General features: G+C 54.7%; 2 protein-coding genes and 1 non-coding gene across 7 annotated transcripts in view; 1 reads left to right on the forward strand and 2 right to left on the reverse strand.

Annotated features, from left to right (window-relative positions):
- The window catches only part of sdt (MAGUK p55 family member stardust), a 48,503-nt gene extending 41,052 nt beyond the window's left edge, over positions 1–7,451 (reverse strand). Inside the window, exons 1-2 of one of the 5 annotated variants that reach the window (XM_077666116.1) lie at positions 7,282–7,451; positions 6,515–6,676 (exon numbers count right to left, since the gene is read on the reverse strand). In XM_077666116.1, the coding sequence (XP_077522242.1) occupies positions 6,515–6,676; positions 7,282–7,348 (229 nt within the window). In that variant the 5' untranslated portion in view covers positions 7,349–7,451. Of the gene's footprint in view, positions 1–6,514; positions 7,202–7,281 lie in introns of those variants that run through there. The other 4 variants (XM_077666117.1, XM_077666119.1, XM_077666115.1 and 1 more) reach the window with 4 other exon arrangements.
- A 528-nt stretch (positions 7,452–7,979) lies between these two features.
- The window catches only part of LOC144134475 (uncharacterized), a 377,143-nt gene continuing 359,104 nt past the window's right edge, over positions 7,980–26,018 (reverse strand). Inside the window, exon 169 of the mRNA XM_077667385.1 lies at positions 7,980–10,164. Coding sequence (XP_077523511.1) covers positions 9,924–10,164 — 241 coding nt within the window. The 3' untranslated portion in view covers positions 7,980–9,923. The remainder of the gene's footprint in view (positions 10,165–26,018) is intronic.
- LOC144135599 (U1 spliceosomal RNA) lies at positions 23,165–23,326 on the forward strand. The gene has a single exon (XR_013315545.1). It is a non-coding gene; the product is annotated as a U1 spliceosomal RNA (small nuclear RNA).

Here is a 26,018-nt window from a genome sequence, read left to right on the forward strand (position 1 = left end):
CTACCCCCCCCCCCCCCCCCCCCCCCCCCCCCCCCCCCCACGCACCTGTTCCCAGGAGCGGTCATGCCCGGGGGAAATGAGGAATGTACGTCGAGGCGTGACGCCCCCCGCTTGGGGAGCCTCGTTGCCAGCTACGGAACTAATCCTTTTCTGTTCCGGCGCCGAGTCAACCATGTCCCGCGGAAGACATTCCTTGGCTGTCAACGGAGACGGCAAATCTGAATGCGTGGCATTCGATGGAATGCACGTGCAGCCAGCTGCGTACGCGGAGTCACGCTTCCTGCACGTTTCAGGAGGAGCGGGGTCCACTGGAATCGGACCTGTAAGCCCTGGGCTGCGCCCACTTGTACATACGATGCCATTGCTTTGCTATTGGTTCAAATTGGGCGAGAGCTGGTTTACTAAATCTCCGCCCAATTATCGAAGGGGTTAAAACCCGCTGTAAAGAATGACTTAGGACGAGCGCGCCGAGTCACAAGCTACAGCCTTTTTTATCAGCCTTTTTTTAACTGCCCTTTTTAAGCTTCCTTTTGCTCATATGCCTTTTTTATCAATCCCGTCTTGAATAAATAAGTTTTGCCTTGAGAATTGGAATTGCTGCCCAACCGGCAACGTGTCCGGACGAGGGCTCGAAGACCCGAAGTGCTCTTGGTACCGCTAACCGCCGTATATTCGATCACCGGCCAGCGTGCCATCATCATTCACCGCTCGCGACGAGCAACCGACCAGCCCAATCCGGCCATCTCATCAGTAGAAGGGCAAGAAGTTTAACTCCCGGGTTGTCGAAAAAAATTTGGAGGACGCTTAAGCTTCGTCTTTAAGAGTGAGACGCCACAGCGTGTTGCAGCGTTGCCAAGGAGTGCACGGAACGCCACCCACGGAACACTTAGCTTCTATAAAACGTCTTCAAACAACTACAAACATCTAGCAACGTCTAACTCTAGACTGAAACGTTTAAAAAACATCTCAGCAATGGAGGTTTATGCCCAACGCGGTGGCTCAGTGGTTAGGGCGCTCGGCTACTGATCCGGAGTTCCCGGGCTCGAACCCGACCGCGGCGGCTGCGTTTTTATGGAGGAAAAACGCTAATGCGCCCGCGTGCTGTGCGATGTCAGTGCACGTTAAAGATCCCCAGGTTGTCGAAATTATTCCGCAGCCCTCCACTACGGCACGTCCTTCTTTCACTCCCTCCTTTATCCCTTCCCTTACGACGCGGTTCAGGTGTCCAACGATGTATGAGGTAGATACTGCGCCATTTCCTTTCCCGACAAACCAATTATTATTATGGAGGTTTATCCACAAACGTTTTAAATACCCACAGACAAAAGAGGTTTATTCACAAACGTTTTAAAAACTTCCCTAAATATATGTTTTCCACGCAACGTTTTCCCCTCCGCGGTGGCTCAGTGGTTAGGGCGCTCGACTACTGATCTGGAGTTCCCGAGTTCGAACCCGACCGCGGCGGCTGCGTTTTTATGGAGGAAAAACGCTAAGGTGCCCGTGTGCTGTCAGTGCACGTTAAAGATCCCCAGGTGGTCGAAATTATTCCGGAGCCCTCCACTACGGCACATATTTCCTCCTTTCTTCTTTCACTCCCTCCCTTATCCCTTCCCTTACGTCGCAGTTCAGGTGTCCAACGATATATGAGACAGATACTGCGCCATTTACTTTCCCCCAAAACCAATTATTATTATTATTCACGCAACGTTTTAAAAATTTCTCTGACGAGAAGTTTACTCGGGAACGTTTTAGGGAGGTTTTTTAACAGCAGTTCCGAACGGGAGCGATCGACTCCTAGCGCCATCTATCTGAAAAAATACGATGCACGTGTGCCCATTGTTGAGCTACACCCCCTCAGGATACGTCTCAAACGAATTTTCTTCGTTTGGGGGGTCAAGGTGGACCTGAAATTCGGCTTGCGGTGCGATATGGTAACGCTTCAATTCGTAATTGCATGTATACAGTGTTTTAACTATTATTTAATTGCGGTTTATTTCTATATACCAACGCTCATAAGGTTTTATTTGCCTACCAAATTAGGTACGAAACTGTACCAGGATGGGTGCGCCTTATCGAGTGTATATAGCGGAACGAATGAATGGATTATAGTTGGCGCTACAAGTTTCAATGCAAGATGTGCTGTTTTCTAGTTTCTGCCACAGATGGCGCTCTGATCACAGGGTGACAGCGGACCCCAGGAAATCTCGAAACGTGATGAGGAAAGTGCTAACGCCAGATACTGCGCCATTTCCTTCCCCCCCCCCCCCCCCAAAACCAACCAACCGGTCCTCCTGCTCAAGCTCATTTGTGCAGGGTGGCTCCTGACCAACCGCTCTTCCTGCTCAAGCTCATTTGTGCAGGTGGCTTCCTGACCAACCGCTCCTCCTGCTCAAGCTATTTCGTGCAGGGTGGCTTCCTGACCAACCGCTCCTTCTGCTCAAGCTCATTTGTGCAGGGTGGCTTCCTGACCCTACGGGGCTGGGATCTAGGAGCTCTCACCAATGTGGCGAGGGCTCCTTGTCACCGGGTGCATCTGTTGCTAAACCGTCGTCTTCGTTTTGAATGGCGCGGTTGTTGTGACGCGCGTCTTGTCTTTCAATCTTTCCTCTCACGTGTCTTTTAGCTCTCCTACTGTCTGCACGTGGCAGCGATTGTGGCTCGGCTTGAGCCAGTGGGCAGGCCAGGCCCGTGCACTTCCCTTTTCATTCTTCATTCAGTCGCAACAACAAAGTGCGGTCTTTGTCGTGAGAATTCGGTTATCTATCGACACATACCAACTTCAAATTGCCCTTAGTGTGCCTTCAAGCGCCATCATCGTCGTTATTTATCGGTGTACTTAAACGGGAAGTCCAAAGCGCGCGCAGTGAGAACAGCCTTCCCAGTATCAGCGTAAGCGCAGCGCATACGGCTACAAAGCCGTGCAGTTTTCCTAAATCTAAAAAAAAAATTAAAATGGAAAAGACGTAGCGAACAGGTCAGCCAATTCTTTAGCCAGGCAGCTTGCTTCCGTTGTTCATGGCTTTACGACTCTAGATGACTATCTGCTGACTTTAATTGTCCTGTTATTTTTTGACATCAGTTTATATGGCCTCTAACTTCTTTTCACTCCTTGAATGGCGCTATGACCTTGCTTAACCACGAAGCATTGTCCGCCATGCACGGCCTGTTCGTGCAATTAGGAAGGAAGGAAGGAAGGCCTCAGACGTTGCTGGCACATACCCACTACGGGGGAGTGGCCAAGACACAGGCGGTTACTTACTGGATACAGGACGACGGCAACAACATCCGGCGGAACGAGGCAACACGCTAGCGTTTTCTAGCGCACTAGAAAAGCAGAATGCAACCCGTGTAAAAAAAAGAAAATGATATATGGCGGAAAATGGGAGCTGTGCAGGCAAACGACCCTGACGACGGTTTAAAGCGCAGGTGTTAGTTTTCTGGTGTGCATAGGCTGAGAAAAGGGAAACTATTATTTTAATGCATTCTGTTCCAACTTTTCTGTTCTTGCAACCGATATTGTATTTGCTGCCAAATTCTCAGCGAATCCCTCACTGTACTGGACCCATCGTGGTGTCTCAGTGAATTTGGTTTCACAATTTTTTTCCAAGCACAAAATTCAACCTCGACTACCTTAAATCATTGTTTCACAATTGTCTGTACAAGGCACCCTAGCCAATCCCCCACACTGTGGGTATGTGCCACTGCAACAGAGGACAGCAACAACATTTAAAAATCAACGACCCCGCCTTGCTAACGCCCTTTTTTTTCATGGGTCAGTACATTGCGGATTGTTTTTGTTGTCCCTAACGAGTGAGCACTGAATGCTGAGCAGCCCCCATGCGAATGCGCGCCGATTGCCTTTAAGCCTGAGGGTATCATCACAATCATCATCATCTTCGAATAAGATAATGACGAGGAGCCGCCCACGGCGCTAGGGCCATGGCCACCGGGCCGGGCCGCTACGCCGGGAGTCTTCGGACTTCGGGCGGGCGTCGCAAGCGCAGCGGACGGGCCGACGCTGAAGAGGTCGCCCCTGAAGGCGGCCTGCCAGATTTCACGGAGCAGACGTCGTGCAGCGTCCTGGATTCCAGTGGCCCCGACTCGGGCCCCTGGCACCACACCGTGATAGTCGGGACCCTCACGCACAGCGTCGCCGGAGGAACCGAACCGCCGATGGGCAAGACGTACAGCGTGGGCGTCAGCAGCGACATCGCCAACAAGACGTACACCGTGGCTCACGATGTCGGCGACTCCACGTATACCCTCGCCAAAGCGCCCCCGGCCGCTCCGTCCAGCCGGGAAACTTCGTCGGGAACGCAGGACTCGACGTTCGTGTACACGTCGGAAACTACCAACACGTACACCGTAACGTCCTCGCCCAGAAGACACCCGGAGCCGACAGAACGACGCCACCGGTCGCCACGCCACAGATCCAGAAGCGGAGACAGAAGACACCAGTGGGCGACCGGTGGTCCACTGCTGCTCACTCGTCGGCAACTGCTCTGCTATCCCCTGGCCGTGTCCGCCACCCTCGGAGCACTCGCGACAATTCTAGCCGTCGCGCCTCTTCAGCGCGCCGCGGCAGGTCGGGAGGATGGCAGCGTACTCCGGCCGCCGCGCTTCGGAGGCCTGCTCTTCGAACAGCGTCCCATCGGCACGAGCAAGCGCTGCTCTTCGGCGCCGTGTCGACGCGACGCGGCGTACCTAAACCGTCAGCTGTCCACCCGGGAAGCCTCGCCCTGCGGGGACTTCGAGCGCTACGCGTGCCTCCGCTGGAGACCCCGAAGCGCGGGCGCCCGCTCGGCCGACCAGGACGAAGTGCTGCAGCTCGAGCAGCAGGCGTTCCTCTGGCTCCGCAGCCGGAAGCCCTTGGGCCCGCTTCTGGACAAGTGCATGCGCGACCGGCAGGACGGAGACGAGCAGCTCGGCAGCTTCCTCTTGCCGTCGGCCTCTCTGGACGGCTTCCCGTACTCGGGTTCTCGCGCGGGCTCCGTGGCCATATGGCGCGCCGCTGGCCGAGTGCTGATGCACTCCGGGTGCGCGGCGCTCCTCTCCGTGCTCGTGAAGGCGGACGGGTCGGTCGCCCTGGCACTGCCGGACACGCTGAGCGACGGCAGCATGGACGCCGCCGAGACGGCCTACCGCGCGCTCGCCAATTCGGTCAAGGGACTGAGCGGCGCGAAAGTCGAAGGCGCCGTGCGATTCGCCCTGCGGGTGGAGCGCGCCGCGTACTACGGGGCCAGCAGCACTTCCGCCAAGATTGTCGCTTCCCAACTGGGCGAGCTGTGGGCTTTCGTAAGCCAAGTGCGCAGAGGGCTGCCCAGTGGCGCGACAGTGACCATCCTATCGCCGAGCTACATGCGACGTCTGCGCGACATCGTGAACCGGTCGCCTCCGGACGCCGTCCTCAACTACCTCGCGCTGAGGCTGCACTTCCGGGCGGCCCCGCTCACTCCGCCGGGTCCCCTGCTAGAGGCCTACAGCCGTCACACGGGACGCCACGAGCGCTGGCGGCAGTGCTTCGGCGTCATCCTCGACTTCGCGCCGACCCTGGCACTCGAGGCCGCTAGAAGCGTCACCGGCGCCTCGTTCGTCACTGAGCAGGCGGCAGAACTAGCGAACGCCGTGCGCCAGGAAGTCCTGGAACTCATGAGCGAAACTCCATTGCTGAGCGAAGCCACGGCCCACCAGGAAGCTCTGCGCAAGGCCCGGCTGCAGGTGTTCGGCCCGCCGTGGTCGCAGAACCCCAGGGCTGTGCGCAGCTTCGAAGAGTCGCTTCCCCGACTCAGGGCAGGACAGGCCGCTTTGCGCTCTTGGGCCGCGATTGCCACGCACGAACTCGAGTCGCGGCTAACGCGGGAGTCGTGGCCGGCGCCCTGGGCCCTGAAGCGCACGTGCGTGCTGGACGTCGCGTCCGGAAGACTCGCCCTGCCACCGCTGCTGCTCAACGAGTCCACTCCGGGCGGGATCGTTGGGGCACTGCAGTTCTCTCGTGCCGGAGCCCGGCTCGCCACCTGCCTGCTCCAGTCGCTGCTGGCACTCGAACCCACGGCGCTGCCGTCGCTTCCGCCTACCGCCTCCGCCCACGTCCGACGAGCCCGATCCTGCCTGGACGCCCAGAAGCTCGGCAACAACAACGCCCGCGAAGTTCTGTCCGCGTGGGCTGGTCTGCGTCCCGCTCTGCAGATATTCAAGCAACGCGAAGGCAACGGGCTCTCCCTTGAGGGCCTTCCGCAACTGAACGGCGTGCAGCTGTTCTTCGTGTACTGGGCGCTGGACCAGTGCAGCGCCGTGTCGGGACGCAGCAACCGCAATACCGTGATCAACGCGGCCGTCGCCAACGAACCCGCGTTTCACGAAGCGTTCCTCTGCACGCCCCAGAGCCCGATGAACCCGCTGCCACACTGCGACCTGTGGAGCGCTGGCGGGGTAGTACGTGCGTGATAGCCAAAAGCCGCCCAACGCTCTCGTGCAGACGCTGTTCTTGCAAAAGAGGATGAGAGAGAGCACCTACCTAGTCGTGGTCTCCTGCGCACCCGAAGGCACACGGTCCGGGAGCGGATGCATTGGTGGATGTGCGAGATCACCTCGTTGTGGGTGCAGTTGTCCAGGGAGCGGCCGTTGACTTCGAGGATCTCGTCGCCCACTTCCAGGTCGGCACGGTCCGCCGGCGATCCTGCCACAACACAACACCACCACTGGCATCGACGGCGCGCAACACAGGGCGAAGAACTGCATCTTCGCGATGCCAAGAAAAAGAAAAGGGGAATGCGTCCTCTTTTTCCCCGGGACTCCCGCAGGCGAGTGCACGCCACGCCAGCACGTGTTGTCGGAGCCAGCCCATCGATCCCGACCGCCACGTGACCCCCTCGGCCGCCGCTGCTCAAGAATCCATAGTGCGCGCGCGCACACACACGGGGCTTTTGGCGCGCGTGCGTTGTGTGGCGCGGGAAGCCGAGACCGGGAGAAGGAAACCGCCGCGCAAGGAGACGCGGGCCCCGAGACCGCGCTTCCCTAAGGTGTACGGTCCTAGCTCCCCTGGAATGCTCGCCATAAAAAATCGAATGAAAGCCTTTCTTTTTTCGTGCGGAGGCCGGAATTGTGGGCGGCCTTTGCAGCGAATGCGCGCTGTTGCGTCGAGTCATGGTCGAACGCGCTCGCGCGCGCGCGAGTCCCGGGAAACCCGTGTATTGACGGCGGCCGTCGCCGTTCCCGTCGGTGTGTGCAGACAAAACAAAGACAAAAAGTGGCGCGCGTGTCGAGCGGACACCCCTGACGTACCGTAGAGCCGTATGCGGTGGTCGGTGGTCTCCACGAGCACTATGACGTATCCACCGAGGTCCACCATGGTTGCGCGCTGCTAGGAGAACGCCGGCGGGCCTGGACGGGGCGACGCCGCCGCGCCGAGCAGCATCGCCCGCGTGTTAGGCCTAGTGGGGCTCTCTTCTCTTCCCTTGGCGACCGCTAGCCGACGCCGGCGCTGCCGCGCCCCCCCTGGGACCACTGCGCATGCGCGAGGCGCGCGCGCCGCCTCGAGGCGGCGGATAGCGCGCAAGTTCGACCGCGGAGGCAATGGATTGACGATCCCTGGCCCTAAACGTTCACTGCGCCGCCTTTATAGCATATCTTGATCGCGCCTTCAAAGCGAGCAGCAAGGATTCGGACTTTTGTTCGAAACTAGACTTCGCGCTCCGTTTACAAAGCCGTTTTTTTAACTGCCAGTTTGTCTTAAAAATTTTAAGATGGTAAGGGCGGCGTTTCACGCCAGTTGTAAGTTGAGCTAATCAGATAGCCAATTGTCAGAGTTGGCGCCGCGGTCAATCTCCTGGCCGCCCGAGTTTTGTGTACTTGCATTGTTCTACCTAAGCCTTAAGTGTCGTAAAATAATGCAGTTTTACTCTGGTCTTGCAGCGCCCAGCCATGCACAAAGCCAGGGAGGCGTATCCAGATTTCAATGATGCCAAAGAACACGATATTAAAGGCACAAACATTTTTTTATTATGCTCTCTGTAGACACTTTCAACAATGCTCAGCAAGCACCAGGGGGAGGAAAAAACAACACTTTTGCTTCACCTGCAACCTGCGTGTAACTCTTCCACAATAACGGAAACAAGAAAACTACTCGTGGCATGCACAACAATGGAAATAAAACTAAACATTTTATCCTAAAATTCTTTGTCACAGGTTACGAAACAAGCCAACTAGGATGTTGCAAACACGTAGAAAAAAAAAATCCTTTTATTCGGATCTGCTATGCCGCATGTATGGGCTCTGCCCTTAATGCGACGATTGTCAAACAAGAGGTGACTTACATACACATACACAGCAAACTATTTCTCGAGGACAAGTTTACACTTTTTATCGAAGGCTATACACACGCTTGGGTATATAAGTACATAACATCCTATCGGTTGCATACCGCGTGGCACTCAATTTCTTACCGCTAGCGCAATAAAATGCACTACTGACCATGTCCACTCCTGGATTTTGTGAGCGGAAGCCGTATTATACAAAGAGCTCTCATAAAAAAACTTTAACAAATGAAAATAAACTATAGTTACCCTGGGACACAAATGGGTTCGCACCAGAAATAAAAGTGAACACAAGTATAACCAACGAGATAAAAAGCAAGTTGTTAGAGCAAACAGACAAGTCATGGAACACCATTCATAGCTGCAGTCGATTCTTTTAAGCGCCAAATCGTTTTGTAAGATTAAAAAAAAAACGGCGGTAACTGCTATAAGATACATTGTAAAAGTCACTAACGTAATGCACACGAAATGATGCGCACAGCACTTGCACTTTGACTAAGATTAGAGAGTAAGGAAGCGAGCACCCAAAACGCAGTCTAAAAAACGATCTACCACACATATAAAGCTATGTCAAAAGGCACCAGCTACCGCAGCGCTATCACACAAGGGCGCTAAAAGTGTTATATTTTTTTTCCTTGCTCTTGTATCACAGCGTATCAGAAGGCGCATGCAACGGGCGGCCAGTGCTAACATCTCGGCCACCGATAATGCACCGCACAGTCGAGTAATAAGAAGCACTCACGGGAGACCTACTGGCGCGCAATGTTCAGAAGTTGGTGGCGCTAACATCGTCAGATGTTTATTTTAGTGTTTAAAGAAAATACCAGTTTCATTTCAGTTAAGCGGACTACAAGCAGCAATTTCTTTTTTCCGGCCTCAAAAAAATTGCCGAATGCAGTTCGCTCCACCAAAACGTCAATTGTACATTACGGACGTCCTGTGAAATATAGCAGCCAAGGTCCGGTCTTGGAACACAACTATTTTTTTCCATGTCGAAGAAAAACACTCCCTACTTGCTCGTTGGGGCAGTTGGGCCTTAAGAGTGAATGCAATATTCATAGATGCAGTTGCACGCACGATCAAGTAATAAGATGCAAGACAAACGCTTAGGAAAAAGGGCTACGAGCCAAGCACTCGCGGCTTGTTTGTTGCCTCACCAAATTTTCTGTAAAAAACTTTGAAACACACCATCGCGCTCACGTATGGCTGTACGTGCACCAACTAGTCCAACAAGGTCTTGCTGTAACGTATAAAACTTTCGATGGGCCAGCAATTTCCATCCCTTCATCTAGTGCACGCTGCGAACACTGCAGAGACTCTGGATGGATGCCCATCAAGCGACACATGAAGGCGCGAAGTCTTCTTGGAAGATGTGTCGTGAGATAGTACGTGGGCGGATCATGGCGAACACAGATGCATCTTTGAGTAGGGTCTATAAAGTCAGTTGGAATTTCACCGGGCACTTTGAAACGTGTCACAACATCACAACACGGCACAAAGAGGAGAAAGAACAGACAAGTCGCCATGTCCTGTCAGTCCCTTTCTTCTTGGTCCTATGTTGCGCAACGATTTAGTTGCCCTTCCTGGAGGTGAGTCTGCGGTAAGGTCCCCTTAGACGGGCGGCGGTCCCTGCGGGTACCGCAGCATGGGGTCCAGCGAGCGGGCGAAGTTGTTGGTGAGCACGCAGCTGAAGTCCTGCTCGGACATGGGCAGCAGGCTGGCCGCGCCAAGCAACACGAGTAGCAGCAGTTGGATGGGAAGGGCGGTGCGCGCTACGCGGCCCCAGAAGAGCGATGACCAGGGACGTGGAGATGCCTCGTCCTCCCGCACCAGGAACAGGGGATCAGCAGCGCTGCAAATGCGGGAAAGGAAAAAAAATTAAGCGAATGATTCAACAAACTCGGATGCCAACGTGTACATCACGAAACGACGATTCGTTTGGTACCACCCACATCCCTCTGTGGCCACTGGTTTGCCCGCCGCGGCCGTCCGAAGGTCGCCCTCCATTACGGTTTCGAGGACTAAAGGTCGTCGGTAAGAATCCCTCGCACAAACCAGATTTCAACCCAACAGCTTTGTGTGTTGAATTGTGTCAATTCGTTTGCTTGCCACACTCCGAACCCTCTGTGCCAAGCGGGTGGGCCACAATTTTGCAACCAATGGCGAGCCTATCGGGGACAAAAGTGCCCAGGACACGGGATCAACATCAAACAACTTTAATGAAAAAACATCAACAGCTTTGCTATCAGCCGGTAGTTAAGATCACACTCGTGGAGATGAAACTAGGCCTTGGACTCTATAATGTGTGCTAGCGAAATCAGCTGAACAAGAGCGCACATCGCACCTATAAGCCAATATCGTCAGTGGCGTGTCCCATAGAGCGGAGCGCGCGCTCTCGGTCACGTAGTGGGGTGCCACATTTAACTGACATTTGTTGTTATAGCTATGATCATGTGATTTAGCCCCCATCTTGAAATCTGAGAGCGGACACGAAACGAGCAAATGTAAGTAGTAAGAGCTAATGCTCTTAAAAAAAAATGACAGAGCGGGCTTGAGCGACCGGGTGAAAAAGGAGACAAGGCCCTTGACAATGCAAAACTGCTGGAATGTGACAGTGGCTATTTCAGCATTCCAGTGTCCAAGTGTATTACTAAAACCCGCCCCTAAATGGCACCATTTTACTGACGAAGTAAACGAAAAAAAACCCCGGCTGCAACAACGGTAGCAGATGAGGCAGTGAACCAGAGTGGTGACGTGAGCGACTTTGTCTACCTGAACACAAACTTGGTCGCGCTGTGCCATTATATATGACTTCAGTTACTAGTTTTTGTTTTGTTTTTCATATGTCAGCTAGGTCACGAAAACTTTGAGCACATGATCATCATCATTACCACTAAGTACCAGTCGTACCAGATGCACACCCACTGCGAAGGGTATACGGTCACAGCATCATCAAGTACGCGTTGCCTTCATGCAAACCCCCCATTACGGTGGTGGGTGACAACCTCTGGTTGGTCGGGAGGAGTAATTTTGTTTCTCAAGGATTACTCAAATAACCTATACAAAGCGCCTAAATTTCTACCTGAACTAATACTCCTTTGTCTCGAGGGCTGCATTGGACAATCCTATGGCCCATAGAGCCATAAAGTACGGCCTTTGGGAATATTACTGTGGCGCTGCGAATTTAAATTTGCGACTGTGCATCAAAATGGTGCAGATGTCACCAGCTCACAGCTGACCATCGAAGGCAGCGCCTTGAACAAGCGAACCCAAACGCCCCCCTCTCCTGCAAAAAGTATGCGGATGCTTCGACACGCAGTCGGCAGCACAAGTTCACAGGACGCGTCTGCTCGGGGAACAAATTCAACTGCAACGCTACTTGTAGACCCAGCCGAATGGCAGTGACACCAGCAGACTGGAACATGCAAGTTCCTTCATACTTGAAAGCATTTCTGATGAATGATTTGCGTGACAGCGGCGTTTTTTTTTTTTTGCCATACACCGGCAACCCACACTTTTTCTGCTGTTCCGCGGGGCGCCACTAGACATTAGACGTTTTTAGCATACCGGAGACGTACTACCGGAAACGTATACCGGTTTACCGGACCCCTCCTGCGCATGCGCAGGGGCATTGTTGGGGTGAGGGGAGCCACTGCGCATGCGCAAGAGGGGGCCGGTAAACCGGTATACGTCTCCGGTATGCTAAAAACGTCTACTGAGTGCGCGCTGATTCGTCCCGTCGCGGCAGGCGCGCACGCAGCTGACGGGCACGTGGCGCCCTCCTGTCATCTTGGGTTTAAGGACAGTGAAGGAAAAGTATATTTTAAGCGGGTACAAGTAACCAAGCGAAGGTTGTCTGATTGGTGGCTAAAATCAAGACAAGAGACAAGTCATGGCTAGGTGGCTTGAACCAACGCCCGATCTAAAGGGTTCAGCCTAATCCATCCATCCTGCGTGCGCGCTTGCCGCGTCGCGTCGGGACGAATCAGCGCTACTCTCTATCATATCGCGATCAGCTACCGTGATCCGCTTCCGCGGGGCGCCACTGCGCGTGCGCAGAACGTCTTGAGGGCGCTAGATGGCGGCACGTGCCAGTCATCTGCGTGCGCGCTTGCCGCATCGGGTCGAATCAGCGCTAATCTCTATCATATCGCGATCAGCTACCGTGATCCGCTTCCGCGGGGCGCCACTGCGCGTGCGCAGAACGTCTTGAGGGCGCCAGATGGCGGCACGTGCCAGTTATCTGCGTGCGCGCTTGCCGCATCGGGACGAATCAGCGCTACTCTCTATCATATCGCGATCAGCTACCGTGATCCGCTTCCGCGGGGCGCCACTGCGCGTGCGCAGAACGTCTTGAGGGCGCTAGATGGCGGCACGTGCCAGTCATCTGCGTGCGCGCTTGCCGCATCGGGTCGAATCAGCGCTAATCTCTATCATATCGCGATCAGCTACCGTGATCCGCTTCCGCGGGGCGCCACTGCGCGTGCGCAGAACGTCTTGAGGGCGCCAGATGGCGGCACGTGCCAGTCATCTGCGTGCGCGCTTGCCGCATCGGGACGAATCAGCGCTACTCTCTATCATATCGCGATCAGCTACCGTGATCCGCTTCCGCGGGGCGCCACTGCGCGTGCGCAGAACGTCTTGAGGGCGCTAGATGGCGGCACGTGCCAGTCATCTGCGTGCGCGCTTGCCGCATTGGGTCGAATCAGCGCTAATCTCTATCATATCGCGATCAGCTACCGTGATCCGCTTCCGCGGGGCGCCACTGCGCGTGCGCAGAACGTCTTGAAGGCGCCAGATGGCGGCACGTGCCAGTCATGTGCGTGCGCGCTTGCCGCATCGGGACGAATCAGCGCTACTCTCTATCATATCGCGATCAGCTACCGTGATCCGCTTCCGCGGAGCGCCACTGCGCGTGCACAGAACGTCTTGAGGGCGCTAGATGGCGGCACGTGCCAGTCATCTGCGTGCGCGCTTGCCGCATCGGGTCGAATCAGCGCTAATCTCTATCATATCGCGATCAGCTACCGTGATCCGCTTCCGCGGGGCGCCACTGCGCGTGCGCAGAACGTCTTGAGGGCGCCAGATGGCGGCACGTGCCAGTCATCTGCGTGCGCGCTTGCCGCATCGGGTCGAATCAGCGCTAATCTCTATCATATCGCGATCAGCTACCGTGATCCGCTTCCGCGGGGCGCCACTGCGCGAGCGCAGAACGTCTTGAGGGCGCCAGATGGCGGCACGTGCCTGTCATCTGCGTGCGCGCTTGCCGCGTCGGGTCGAATCAGCGCTAATCTCTATCATATCGCGATCCGCTTCCGCGGGGCGCCACTGCGCGTGCGCAGAACGTCTTGAGGGCGCCAGATGGCGGCACGTGCCAGTCATGTGCGTGCGCGCTTGCCGCATCGGGACGAATCAGCGCTACTCTCTATCATATCGCGATCAGCTACCGTGATCCGCTTCCGCGGGGCGCCACTGCGCGAGCGCAGAACGTCTTGAGGGCGCCAGATGGCGGCACGTGCCTGTCATCTGCGTGCGCGCTTGCCGCGTCGGGTCGAATCAGCGCTAATCTCTATCATATCGCGATCCGCTTCCGCGGGGCGCCACTGCGCGTGCGCAGAACGTCTTGAGGGCGCCAGATGGCGGCACGTGCCAGTCATGTGCGTGCGCGCTTGCCGCATCGGGACGAATCAGCGCTACTCTCTATCATATCGCGATCAGCTACCGTGATCCACTTCCGCGAGGCGCCACTGCGCGTGCGCAGAACGTCTTCAGGGCGCTAGATGGCGGCACGTGCCAGTCACCTGCGTGCGCGCTTGCCGCATCGGGTCGAATCAGCGCTACTCTCTATCATATCGCGATCAGCTACCGTGATCCACTTCCGCGAGGCGCCACTGCGCGTGCGCAGAACGTCTTCAGGGCGCCAGATGGCGGCACGTGCCAGTCATCTGCGTGCGCGCTTGCCGCATCGGGTCGAATCAGCGCTAATCTCTATCATATCGCGATCAGCTACCGTGATCCGCTTCCGTGAGGCGCCACTGCGCGTGCGCAGAACGTCTTCAGGGCGCCAGATGGCGGCACGTGCCTGTCATCTGCGTGCGCGCTTGCCGCGTCGGGAGGAATCCGCGCTACTCTCTAATATCGCGATCCGCTACCGTGATCCACTTCCGCGAGGCGCCACTGCGCGTGCGCAGAACGTCTTCAGTGCGCTAGATGGCGGCACGTGCCAGTCATCTGCGTGCGCGCTTGCCGCATCGGGTCAAATCAGCGCTAATCTCTATCATATCGCGATCAGCTACCGTGATCCACTTCCGCGAGGCGCCACTGCGCGTGCGCAGAACGTCTTGAGGGCGCTAGATGGCGGCACGTGCCAGTCATCTGCGTGCGCGCTTGCCGCATCGGGTCGAATCAGCGCTAATCTCTATCATATCGCGATCCGCTACCGTGATCCGCTTCCGCGAGGCGCCACTGCGCGTGCGCAGAACGTCTTCAGGGCGCCAGATGGCGGCACGTGCCTGTCATCTGCGTGCGCGCTTGCCGCGTCGGGAGGAATCCGCGCTACTCTCTATTATCGCGATCCGCTACCGTGATCCACTTCCGCGAGGCGCCACTGCGCGTGCGCAGAACGTCTTGAGGGCGCCAGATGGCGGCACGTGCCAGTCATCTGCGTGCGCGCTTGCCGCATCGGGTCGAATCAGCGCTAATCTCTATCATATCGCGATCAGCTACCGTGATCCGCTTCCGCGGGGCGCCACTGCGCGAGCGCAGAACGTCTTGAGGGCGCCAGATGGCGGCACGTGCCTGTCATCTGCGTGCGCGCTTGCCGCGTCGGGAGGAATCCGCGCTACTCTCTAATCGCGATCCACTACCGTGATCCGCTTCCGCGAGGCGCCACTGCGCGTGCGCAGAATGTCTTGAGGGCGCCAGATGGCACCACGTGCCTGTCATCTGCGTGCGCGCTTGCCGCGTCGGGACCTATCAGCGCTACTCTCTATATCAGTTTATGGGGGTTTAACGTCCCAAAGCTACTCGGGCTATGAGAGACGCCGTAGTGAAGGGCTCCGGAAATTTCGACTACCTGGGGTTCTTTAACGTGCACTGACATCGCACAGTACACGCGCCTCTAGAATTTCGCCTCCATCGAAATTCAACCGCCGCGGGCGGGATCGAGCCCGCGTCTTTCGGGGTGAGCAGCCCAGCGCCTTAACCACCCAGCCACCGCGGCGGCTGCTACTCTCTATATCATAGCGCGTTATAGCATATTGCGATCCGCTTCCGCGGGGCACTACTGCGCGTGCGCAGAAAGCCCCGCGGGCGCCAGATGGCGGCGCGTGCCTGCCATCTGCGTGCGCACTTGCCGCGTCGGGGCCAATCAGCGCGCACCAGTAGTTCCCCGCGGAAGCCGATCACGCCATGCTATAACTCTCTACTAATATGGTGAATTCCAATCGCAGGCCCGGAGCGGTCTGCACGCTCTGCGACAGCGCATGAATCCAGCGCAGAGCGCGCGGCCTGAAATTGCGATTGGAGTACACTTGCTCTGGCCAGAGCATGCAGGCCAGAGCATGTAGGGCGCCGCTGAAATAGAACGTCACGCAAACTTCCGGTCGGATCCGCCGATTTCGGCGGAGCAGTCCCGACTGCTCCACGGAGCAATCTCGGCTCGGCAACCGCTCCCTGTCTGCGAATGGAAGACGCGATCCGTGCCTCAGATCTGCGTTTGGAATACAGTTGCTCCGAAAAGAGCAGGAAACGTTGCTCCAGAAGTGCTCCAACTCTGCGATTGGAAGTCACCAATAGACAGTTTAGCATATCGCGATCCGCAACCGTGATCCGCTTTCCCGAGCACCAGTGACACGTGACCACTGAGTACGCGTTGATTGGTCTCGACGCGGCAGGCGCGCGCGAAGATGACGGGCACGTGGCGCCCTCAGGGCGCTCTGCGCACGCGCAGTAGCGCCTCGGGGAACCGCTTCGCGCTATGCTATGACTCTCTAATAACAAGCGTCCGTACTGAGCCGTACGGTACCTTGCGATGTCAAATGACGTCAACCGCACGGGAAGAAACATGCCACATCTGCTTCCAAACCGCTATCAGAGTTCTATACGCGATCCGGATCAACCACAATCCTAGCTACGAACGAATCTGAAAATGCCCCTCAATAAGGCACTCCAACCAACGGCCCTCCAACCTGCCACGGCCGCTACCAGCTGCAAAACGAATGGCCGTCATGATGACGTCATCAAAATAGGTCGATGCAACCAGCTGCGTGATGGATGGCTATACACCGAGGGACATTTGTCGATTCGTTCCTGTGCGAGAGAAATAAACTGATAGGAGTGCTTGAAAAATGAATGAATAAATAAGGCTAGTGTATCATCAACATCTGCCCGTGCGTAGCCACAGAAAAGCTATCATTGCAGCACATCTCCGCACTAAACGATCCTTCCTGCATGGTTCGAGCCACGACGGATTTTTCGCCACAGCTGCATGGCCTTACTATATGCAATACGCAAGGCGACAGCGCTCGGATGGATGTATACATTAACCACGCCCTTTACAGGGAATCGACTCCGCTCTGGGCGGTTCCCCTAAAATATATTCGCCTAATAAACACATTCATGCCAATTTATTTATAACGCGTAGTTTCTTAAAAGGAATAACTGTTGAAATCGCTAATTTAATCATGGAGTCTTCTTAGGCCCCACGACCCGGTCCACAATTCCGTACTTCGTCACGGTGGTTTTTAACGCCGCAGGCAAAAAAATAAAGTAAATTCGCGGAAAGCAGAGAATGGTGTACTTTAGAGGTCTTGCGGAAGACAGCCACAGAAGAGAATTTAAGGATAAAGGAAATGAAACCAACTTCAGTGGGCGAAAAAGGTGTGAGAGGGGAAAACCTGCGTATACCGGTAAGACCGTAAAGGCCCCGGCTGTCTGGTACCGGGCGGAAGCGGCGATTAGCGCTGCGACCCGAAAACCATTTACCGCTTAGCGGCGAGGTGAAAAACGCCAAGATCCTGCTGTACTGAAAGGTAAGCCCACTGAACGCCTATCGACGCAGCACAGCGCGATGACGTGTAATGAGCATATCTGGACACCGCGGCGCGTGCCGCCACCCCCGGCAACGAGGCAGCTCGAGGTTTATACCACCGGGCTAGTGCATGAGGGCCCCCCTCGGGAAAGGGTGCGGTGAACGCATGGCAAAATATGGGGAAGGTCGAACTTCGTTATAACGAAATATTTGATGTAACGAAGGAATGACGGTTCCCCTCGGAAACTCGGTCAGCACGAACTTAAAACAAAGTTACGGCTATAACGAACAAAATCGCTGGGCCCCTTCAACTTCGGCATAACGAGGTTCAGCTGTATTTAACGGTGAAAAGGTGAGCACAGAAACGTAACGTAACCATGCTATACACCGTCGGACGCGAGTCAACGAACTGCCTGCCGCAAAGCGAGCAACCGCTCCGAGACGGACGAAAAAAAAAAACACCCGACCGAGAGTCCAGCAACACGGCCGCCGCCGTGTTTGTGTCTTTGGAGCCCTCTTATCGCATTCCTCGTCCGCGAACGTATACCTCCTAGGCGTCACGAGCAAAATAACGCGGGGCAGTATATAGTGGATCGATCAGCCGCCAGTGCTATGCGAAGAGCGGGCTACGCTTGGTCGTCCATCGCAAAACAGCAACGGCGCAAAACGCGCGAAAAAAGAAGGAATCAGGACAGAAGCGCCGAGTATTTAGATGAACAAAAAAAAGGCGCTGGAAACAAATTAAAAAAATAAAAAATCTGCGGGACAAAGGTCGTCTTGGTGACAGGTAGAATAACTTGTAAAAGTGCGCGAAAGGTACAGCAGTTCAGGTCGCACCGATACAGGTGACCACCAAGTGTCAACGACGGAAAGAATACGAGAATTCACGTTGTCCGCACACTCTAAACAAAAATACACCTATAGGGGAGTAAACTGTCCTTTGGCGCACACCTTTTTATAAAAGGGTGTGCGATGGAGGACAGTTTTACTCCCTTCTTACTCATTTTGTTTAGAGAGCAGTTAGCTGGGCGGCGCAGATACCGCGCAGAAAGATGTGCGGAAGACGGAGAATAGCCAGCCGTGTGTCGGAAGTTTCCATCTTTACGACCCTGACCAGCATGCCGCCCGGCTAACTGCGGATAAGGTGAGTTTCTCGCATCCTTTGCGTCTCTGACAGTTGATGGTCAGCTGTTCCGGTGCGACCTGAACTTTTGTACCTATAGTATCGCGCTCTTTCCAAGTAATTCTACCCATTTCTCCAAGACGACCTGCTCGTTGCGCTTTCTCGACACTGAGTTGCCGAACCGTCACTCGAGAAGATCGGATGCAAGATATCAAGTTTGAAGTGCTCCCGTTATGCCATATACGCGAGCTTTCCTGATTGGTAGCGCCTCAATTCGGGCGAGCAACGGAGCCAGACAATCGGTTCGCAAGTCGGCGCGCGAGTCCGAAACTTTCGTCGCTGCAGTTGACAAGCGCGGCAGGATTACGAGTCGGATCTATCTACGACGATGCCGTTGAAAATGCTGCGATTGCAGATTAATCTCGCCTCAGTGACCGATAAGCAACTCATGCTTGGTGTTTGTTTCAGCAATAATCGTCGTGCAGGTTTTTTTTATTGCGAAGCAATACTACTTTAGGTCGCACTTCAGCACGTTCCGTGGCGAGGCGGTGGTAGGCACCATTGTCCTTTAGCGTGACGTCACACCACGTGACCTAGAGTGACGTCACACCAGCTGTGTAAAAACGGGGCCCCATCTCACGCCGTCGCGAGGCGAGGCGGTAGCCACCAACGGCGGCCTAACTCCCGCTCCTCTCACCAGGGGCGCTACGGTCGGTGTGACGTCACACCAGCTGTGTAAAAACGGGGCCCCATCTCACGCCGTCGCGAGGCGAGGCGGTAGCCACCAACGGCGGCCTAACTCCCGCTGCTCTCACCAGGGGCGCTACGGTCAGAGTGACGCCACACCAGCTGTATAAAACAGCTCCGCTCCTCTCGCCAAGGCAGTCATACAGCCAGATGTTACGATGGTGCCTACGAACAAGGCAGCTCGGCAGAATGCAAAGAGGAAGCATCAGCGAGCTACGGAGACGGAAGAAGAACGACTTTCTAAGCGGCGTGCCCAGTATGCAGCTCGGCGACAACCTCCTCTGTGGAAACAGCAGAAGCAAAGGAAGAAATTATGCCCGACAGTGAGTCTCCTTCTACTAGTTCAGAACGCGACTAAACGCTAGAGGCGTGTCCAAGAAACCCTGGAACAGCGGCAGCAGCGGCTCGAGAAGAAACGTGCGTTTCGAGAGAAGGAAAACGAAAAGCGAAGAAAACAGCTTCGCAATCACCAGGCTTAACCAAGCTAAGCCACGGCCGTTTTCTTCTTTTTTTTCTCTCGGCACGCAGGAATGAGCAAATTCGTGCGTGGTGCGAATTTTTCCTCGCGCAATTCCCTCCAGCTATATATATATACGCCTCGTCAGTCGCGGCGACAATCGTTCCGAGTCGCGACGAATGCGAGAGCATATGCCTGAATCATAAGAGCGAACGTCTCGCACGTGCCAAGGCCGATATATACATAGAGTGGCCACAGCCGCGATGGAAGGTTCCGGTTTAATCGCGCGATTGCTTGGGATTTTTCTGCGCGCATCAAAATCTTCGCCATTGCATTGCGCCCTCCACTACGGCGCCTCTCTCTTCCTTTCTTCTTTCACTCCCTCCTTTATCCCTTCCCTTACGGCGCGGTTCAGGTGTCCGCTGATATATGACAGATACTGCGCCATTTACTTTCCCCCAAAACCAATTATTATTATTGCACACGAGCGTACAATATCCATCGAAACGTGGCCGCTGCGTCACCGGGCATATTCACGTGACGTCACCGACCTCGCATATGAGCACCACCCTGCGGCAGAGAGTCGCGTGGTTGGTGTCATCTCCACTACTACTCGAGAATCCGCTTTTTTTTTCAAAAGACCGCTCTGCGCATGCGCAGTCCATGTTATGACAGGCGCAAGCGACAGATGGCGGCAGCTGTCAAGCACACGCCGCTTCGCAGGCGCAGCAGGGTCCTCGTGGAACCCGATCGCGCCTGCGTCTCGCACGAACGTTAGTTTTCAACCAGTAGCTGACGAATTTTCGCCACTCACCAGAGGGCACCACGTTTTGTGAAAAAAAAAAAGCCGGATTTCTCTGGTCACGCGCGGGCTCATTCAAGTGCACCTTGGGAAATCTTCAAGAAGTTCGTCGCTTGAAGATCTTGGGCTTCTTTGTTTGAAGGTGGCAAGTGTTCGGAACGATTACGCATTACTCGAAATTTGGGGAATCCGGACGACCAGCCATGGCGCTCAACTAGGCCCAGAGCCGTGGGCCTGATATGCACCTGTAGCGTACCACAATATCGCGGTGTTCTGACGTAGGTGAATACACCTTAGTGCGGATTAGAGCATTTTGAATCTCGGTTCTCCTACTGTAATCTAATCACTACGAGGGAACCATACGTGTTCGGTAACGACAGCGCGCCGAACGCTCGTATCTCGATCGATAATTAACGGGACCATCATGACAAATTGAATTTGGCATGTATCACTATATATAGATTACCACGTTCTAACAACGAAATCGCTACCCGCACTCGAAACAGAACGTTTTTAGGCTAGAAAATATCAAATAACGGAGCGGAGGTTCCGCCATCGCCGGTCGGATTCGCGAGCAAAATGCGGTGCGTCAAGACAGTTTTTTTCCGTGAGGATCACTGAGGCCACAGACACAACCGCCATCCACATCTCGTCGGCGATCACGGAGTCCTTCCTCGGTCATGACGCCACGAGTATAGCGGGAAAATTTCTAAATACGATTTCCTCGGTAACATGAGGCACCCTTTTCTGCCGTACAAACATAAATTTCGCCGGAAAGAATTTTTTTTTGGGGGGGGGGGAGGGGGAAGGAAATGGCGCAGTACCTGTGTCGTATATCGTTGGACACCTGAACCGCGAGGGCTCCGGAATAATTTCGACCACCTGGGGATCTTTAACGTGCACTGACATTGCTGTGCGATGTCAGCGCACGTTAAAGATCCCCAGTTGGTCGAAATTATTCCGGAGCCCTCCACTACGGCGCCTCTCTCTTCCTTTCTTCCTTCACTCCCTCCTTTACCCCTTTCCTTAAGGTGTCCAACGATATATGAGGCAGATACTGCGCCATTTCCTTTCCCCAAAAAACCAATTATTATTAAAGGGAGGGGATAAAGGAGGGAGTGAAAGAAGAAAGGAAGAGGTGCCGTAGTGGAGGGCTCCGGAATAATTTCGACCACCCGGGGATCTTCAACGTGTACTGAAATCGCACAGCACACGGGCGCCTTAGCGTTTTTCCTCAGAATCGATTTTTTTTTTTTACCAAGAACAAAAGTTGGAAGGCGTTGTCCTCAGTGTTCACAGCACTGGTGGCATCGCACAGTCCACTGCATGCGCCACGTGCGGGGCGATACGGGCACCGAGGGACGCTACACAGGAGGCTGAATTAAGCTAACACGTTGCAAGCAGGACGCGTGTACTACGACCGGGGTAATAGTTCGCATCATCGAGCAGCGACAGGCAACGCGTAATGAGCACGTGCGCCAAACGCTTGTTTGCCGGAATGCTTGCAGTCGTGGTACGCAGCGGCGGAAGCCTTTGCGCACCTGACTATGACTATATTCGCGTTGCTACACCGCCCACTATGCCGGCTGTTTCCAGATCGGGTTCGATTTCCGAGTCTCCCATCACGCGCACTGTAGGCCTACAACGCCCAAGGCTTACGTGCATGCACGGACGTCGCGTAGTGCAGGCGCGGAGCACCAAAGCGTGGCCGTACGTAGTACGGGTGTCAGTGGCACAGTGCATATCCGATGCGAAAAGAAGCGGCCGCTGTTCTTGCGCGCGTACGTGAGTGCGCGTTTATTATATTTTTCTTTTCCCCCTAGGTCGCGGATAGTCGGCATCCGCATTCTCGGGGACGGTCAACAAAAAGAGCGGCCGCGCGACGCCGGTAGGTAGACACGCACCGTCGGCCCCCCACTATGAGTGTCCTGTTCCCGGCCTCTCTCATCAAAGTTCTTCCCTCGTATTCCTTCGTTGCTTTTTTTTTCTAGCCACAGGAGCAGAGCAGCGACAGAGATCGCACGGGCGGGCGCGAGGTTTGGACAACTGCAGCATGCGTTTTAACGCGATAGCGTTAAGGAGCTCGTGTCGCAGAAAAGCCGGTGTCGTCGGCGGCGCTGGCCGTGAGCGAAAAATGGAGCATCTCGGGGGACACCTGAACCGCGCCGTAAAGGGAGGAGTCACTTCCCTTACGGCGCGGTATACAGGTGTACAGCGAGAATTGTGAGACAGGCGTCATTTCCTTTCCTTAAAATCAATTTTCATTTCAATTTCCTTCCCTTACGGCCCGGTTCGGGTGTCCACCGAGATATGCGAGACAGGAGTCATTTCCTTTCCTTAAAAAATTATTTTCATTTTCCTTGCCGTACGGCGCGGTTCGGGTGTCCACAAGATAAGTTTCCTTTCCTTAAATTGTCCAGGCAAGGGGTCGTCCTTCCCTGGGTTCTTTGGCAATGCTGCAACTCTGTCGCGTCCTACTCTTAAAGCGAATCTTAAGCGTCCTCCAAATTTTTTTGTTTCTTGTTAAAGTTACTGCTTCCTGTCTGCGGTCCCGCCCCGTCCCTCTGTCGCTTTTTAAACAAAATTGCGCGTAATGTGGAAAAAGGAACTCTGTAAGAAGTGTATTGGCCACTGGTACTGAACAAAGGTATGAATCGCATGACCTCCGAATTCGGCGATCTTTCGCATTGCATAAAGCACCTTGTGCTGGGTCACCGGCGATCAGGAAGGTCGGGACTCCGTGCCGAGGCCTGCCATTGCACTGCGGCAGGCTGAAGCAAGCCGCTACTCCTATATGGAGTAGTAGGGCATGTAATTTTTGGTAGTCGGGGCTCGGCGCTCGCGCCAGCCCCCTTTATGAAATTCCAATATCAGAATGGTACCACACATTCGAGCCATTTTTTTACCTACATTAGTGTTGACAGTGTAGCATGGGTCCATTTTTTTTTACCAGCGTAGAAAAAGTGTAGCTCCGCCCACCTACACGAACGTATTTTAAAGCGAAAGCTTTATTGGCCGCAAACTCGCGATTTCGCCGTGGCGGTACCACATCGAGGCACGTGACGTCACAACGCGCGCCTCGCCGCGGAAGGTTACTGTGCTTCGCTAGGGTGCCTCGATGCCAGCGCCGGGCAGAGACAACTTAAGCGACGCCGCCATATTGAATCACAACTGGCCTCTCCCATGTACCGCGAAATGCTCGACTGGTAGCCCAGTGTAGCTCTCGCTGCAAAATGCCGTTCAAGTTAAAGCATTTTGAAGCGCGCTGAGAGCATGAACGGCGCCGTTACAAACGCTAGCGCCGCTGATCCCGTGTGATTCAATATGGCGGCGCCGCTGAAGCTGTCTCCACTCCGGCGGCGCTGGCATCGAGGCACCCTATGCTTTGCGCGCTCGCCGCGCCATCTGGCATGACGTCACACCGCGCCGCTCGCCGCCGTTTGGTAGGACGTGACACCGCGTTCCTCGTCGTCGCGCTCGCCTCCGCTCGCTTCGACAGCTGCGTCGCATGCGTGGTAAGATGTCACAGGATTGAAAAGGAGAGCTGGCGTGCGTTGCAGCCAGAGTTGAGGCGACTGTATGGACGGCGACAATTCTGAAAAGCTGGAGGAGGCCTGGAATCGACAGCGGAACGAGGTGAAGGGGAAACGAATCGCCCGGGAAACAGACGAACAGCGCACCGAACGACTGGCTAAACGCCGCCGTTTAGGCGATGGCGTTCCGTGCACATCTTGGCAACGCTGCAACACGCTGTCGCGTCTCCCTTTTAAAGACGAAGTCTCAGCGTCCTCCAATTTTTTTTGTTTTTGCTATAGTGCGACCGTCAGCTCATGCGCAGTCTCCAGATGACTACGTCTAGCCGCGCACGCTCGCTTGCTCGCGACGAACCTTACCTTTCAATACACGGGCGCAACAAGCTTGAAAAAGTAACTTCTCAATTAAAAAAAATGGCTGTGGATTAGCTCTGGTTAAACCTGGAGTGACATTGATAGCTACAGCTGGCTGAGTGGAACTCGCGCAGTCTTTCGCCGCTCCGTTTCGCTGGGCTTTCCTTCATCTTCGTCCTTGGACGTGGATTCATTCTCTCTCCCTATCCACTCCTCCTCCACTCGGTGTCGCCGGCGCGCCGCGCCGCCGGCAGCTGCTCCGCACCACGTGGCCAGCCACGGCGGCCACGGCGCCGCCACGCTCGAAATGCTACAGTAATGTAGCGATCGCTACAAAATAAACAGCCAAAAAAAACTTCACGGGGCGTTTACCACCTGCAAGGCGAATTTCAGCGGCAGCTTCGACGGCACGCAGTGCTGAAACTTCGCGCCATACACAGCAAAGCTTTTGTGTCAGCAAGGCCCGGAATCCCAACGGCGACTGAGGCACTGAGCGTCCCACGATCGCTGGGGTTCAGCATATTTACTCAAAGTGTTTATTCTTTCTAGCGCCGCACGTCAACAGAACGCTCCGAAGAGGGCGACAAAGAGAATAGGGCTTGAAGGCGGCGATCTTTGAAACGCCTTCCCCTCCATAGAGCAGTGGCGAAGAGACGACATAGGCCAATGCCACCCAGAACTAGAGGGCGCTGCATAGGCTCTTGGCACCAACCAATAGGCGCAGCTTCCTCCCCTCCCCCACTCGCTTCTTGCTACCCCTTCCCTCCGCACGAATTTCCTTTCCCTTCCTTCTTCCGACGGACGCCGACAGGACTACGCAGCGATCCCGGGAAACAAGGCATCAACAGCTCTCGCCGTAAAATATATCGCTACTGCGCACTCGGCTGCACTGATGCAACTCGCTTGCCCCAGGGCGGATTTGAGAACTGAAGAACCCCAGTGACTCCCACTCATCATTCCGCGAATGCGTTCCGAAAAATGCATTGTGCTCATATTGCCGCAAAGCTTTGTGAACTGTTTGATTGCTCACGCTCAAAGCCGTCGGCACGCGCCTTTATCACTTTATGACGCGAGATGCGACCAGGTTTATCTCAAACGCTCACAGTCGCGCCCAACTGCTTATTCGTTGTTCGAGATTGTAGTTTTGGCATCTTATCCCGAAAGTTCTTTTGACAGCTTTATATTGACCACGGCCGAGAAAGGTGGTGATTTTGTTCTTCGAAGACTACCGAGCATATTTACTGTTATCGCTGCCGTGGAGTTCACATCTTTGTTGACGCAAGTCCGCCCAATAAAGGGTTCCTTTTGCAATCTTTTCACTGTCTCCTCGGCTGCTGGACTGTCGCCACCACTACGTGGTATCCCAGTGAATTGCTGTTCTGGGTCCCCTGCCTCCCTCCTTTTGCATGTCTGTGAGCATATACCTGCCCAGCAATGGAATTTTATTTAAAACCGCTCACTTTGTGTGGTTCATTTATTGCTAGCGTAACAAAATCGGTAATTTGGTATTTTTCCTTTGCATCCTGTTATAAAAATAGACTTAAACAAATAGCAGCCCCGTGCTAATAAATTATAACTCATTAATTCATTGCCGAAAAGCCAGCGAATCTGGCCTAAAAACTGCAAGAAATTTAAGCTGAAAAACTCGAGCTTAGACAA

The sequence above is a fragment of the Amblyomma americanum genome, chromosome 5 (genome assembly GCF_052857255.1).
Source record: "Amblyomma americanum isolate KBUSLIRL-KWMA chromosome 5, ASM5285725v1, whole genome shotgun sequence".
Taxonomy (NCBI): domain Eukaryota; kingdom Metazoa; phylum Arthropoda; class Arachnida; order Ixodida; family Ixodidae; genus Amblyomma; species Amblyomma americanum.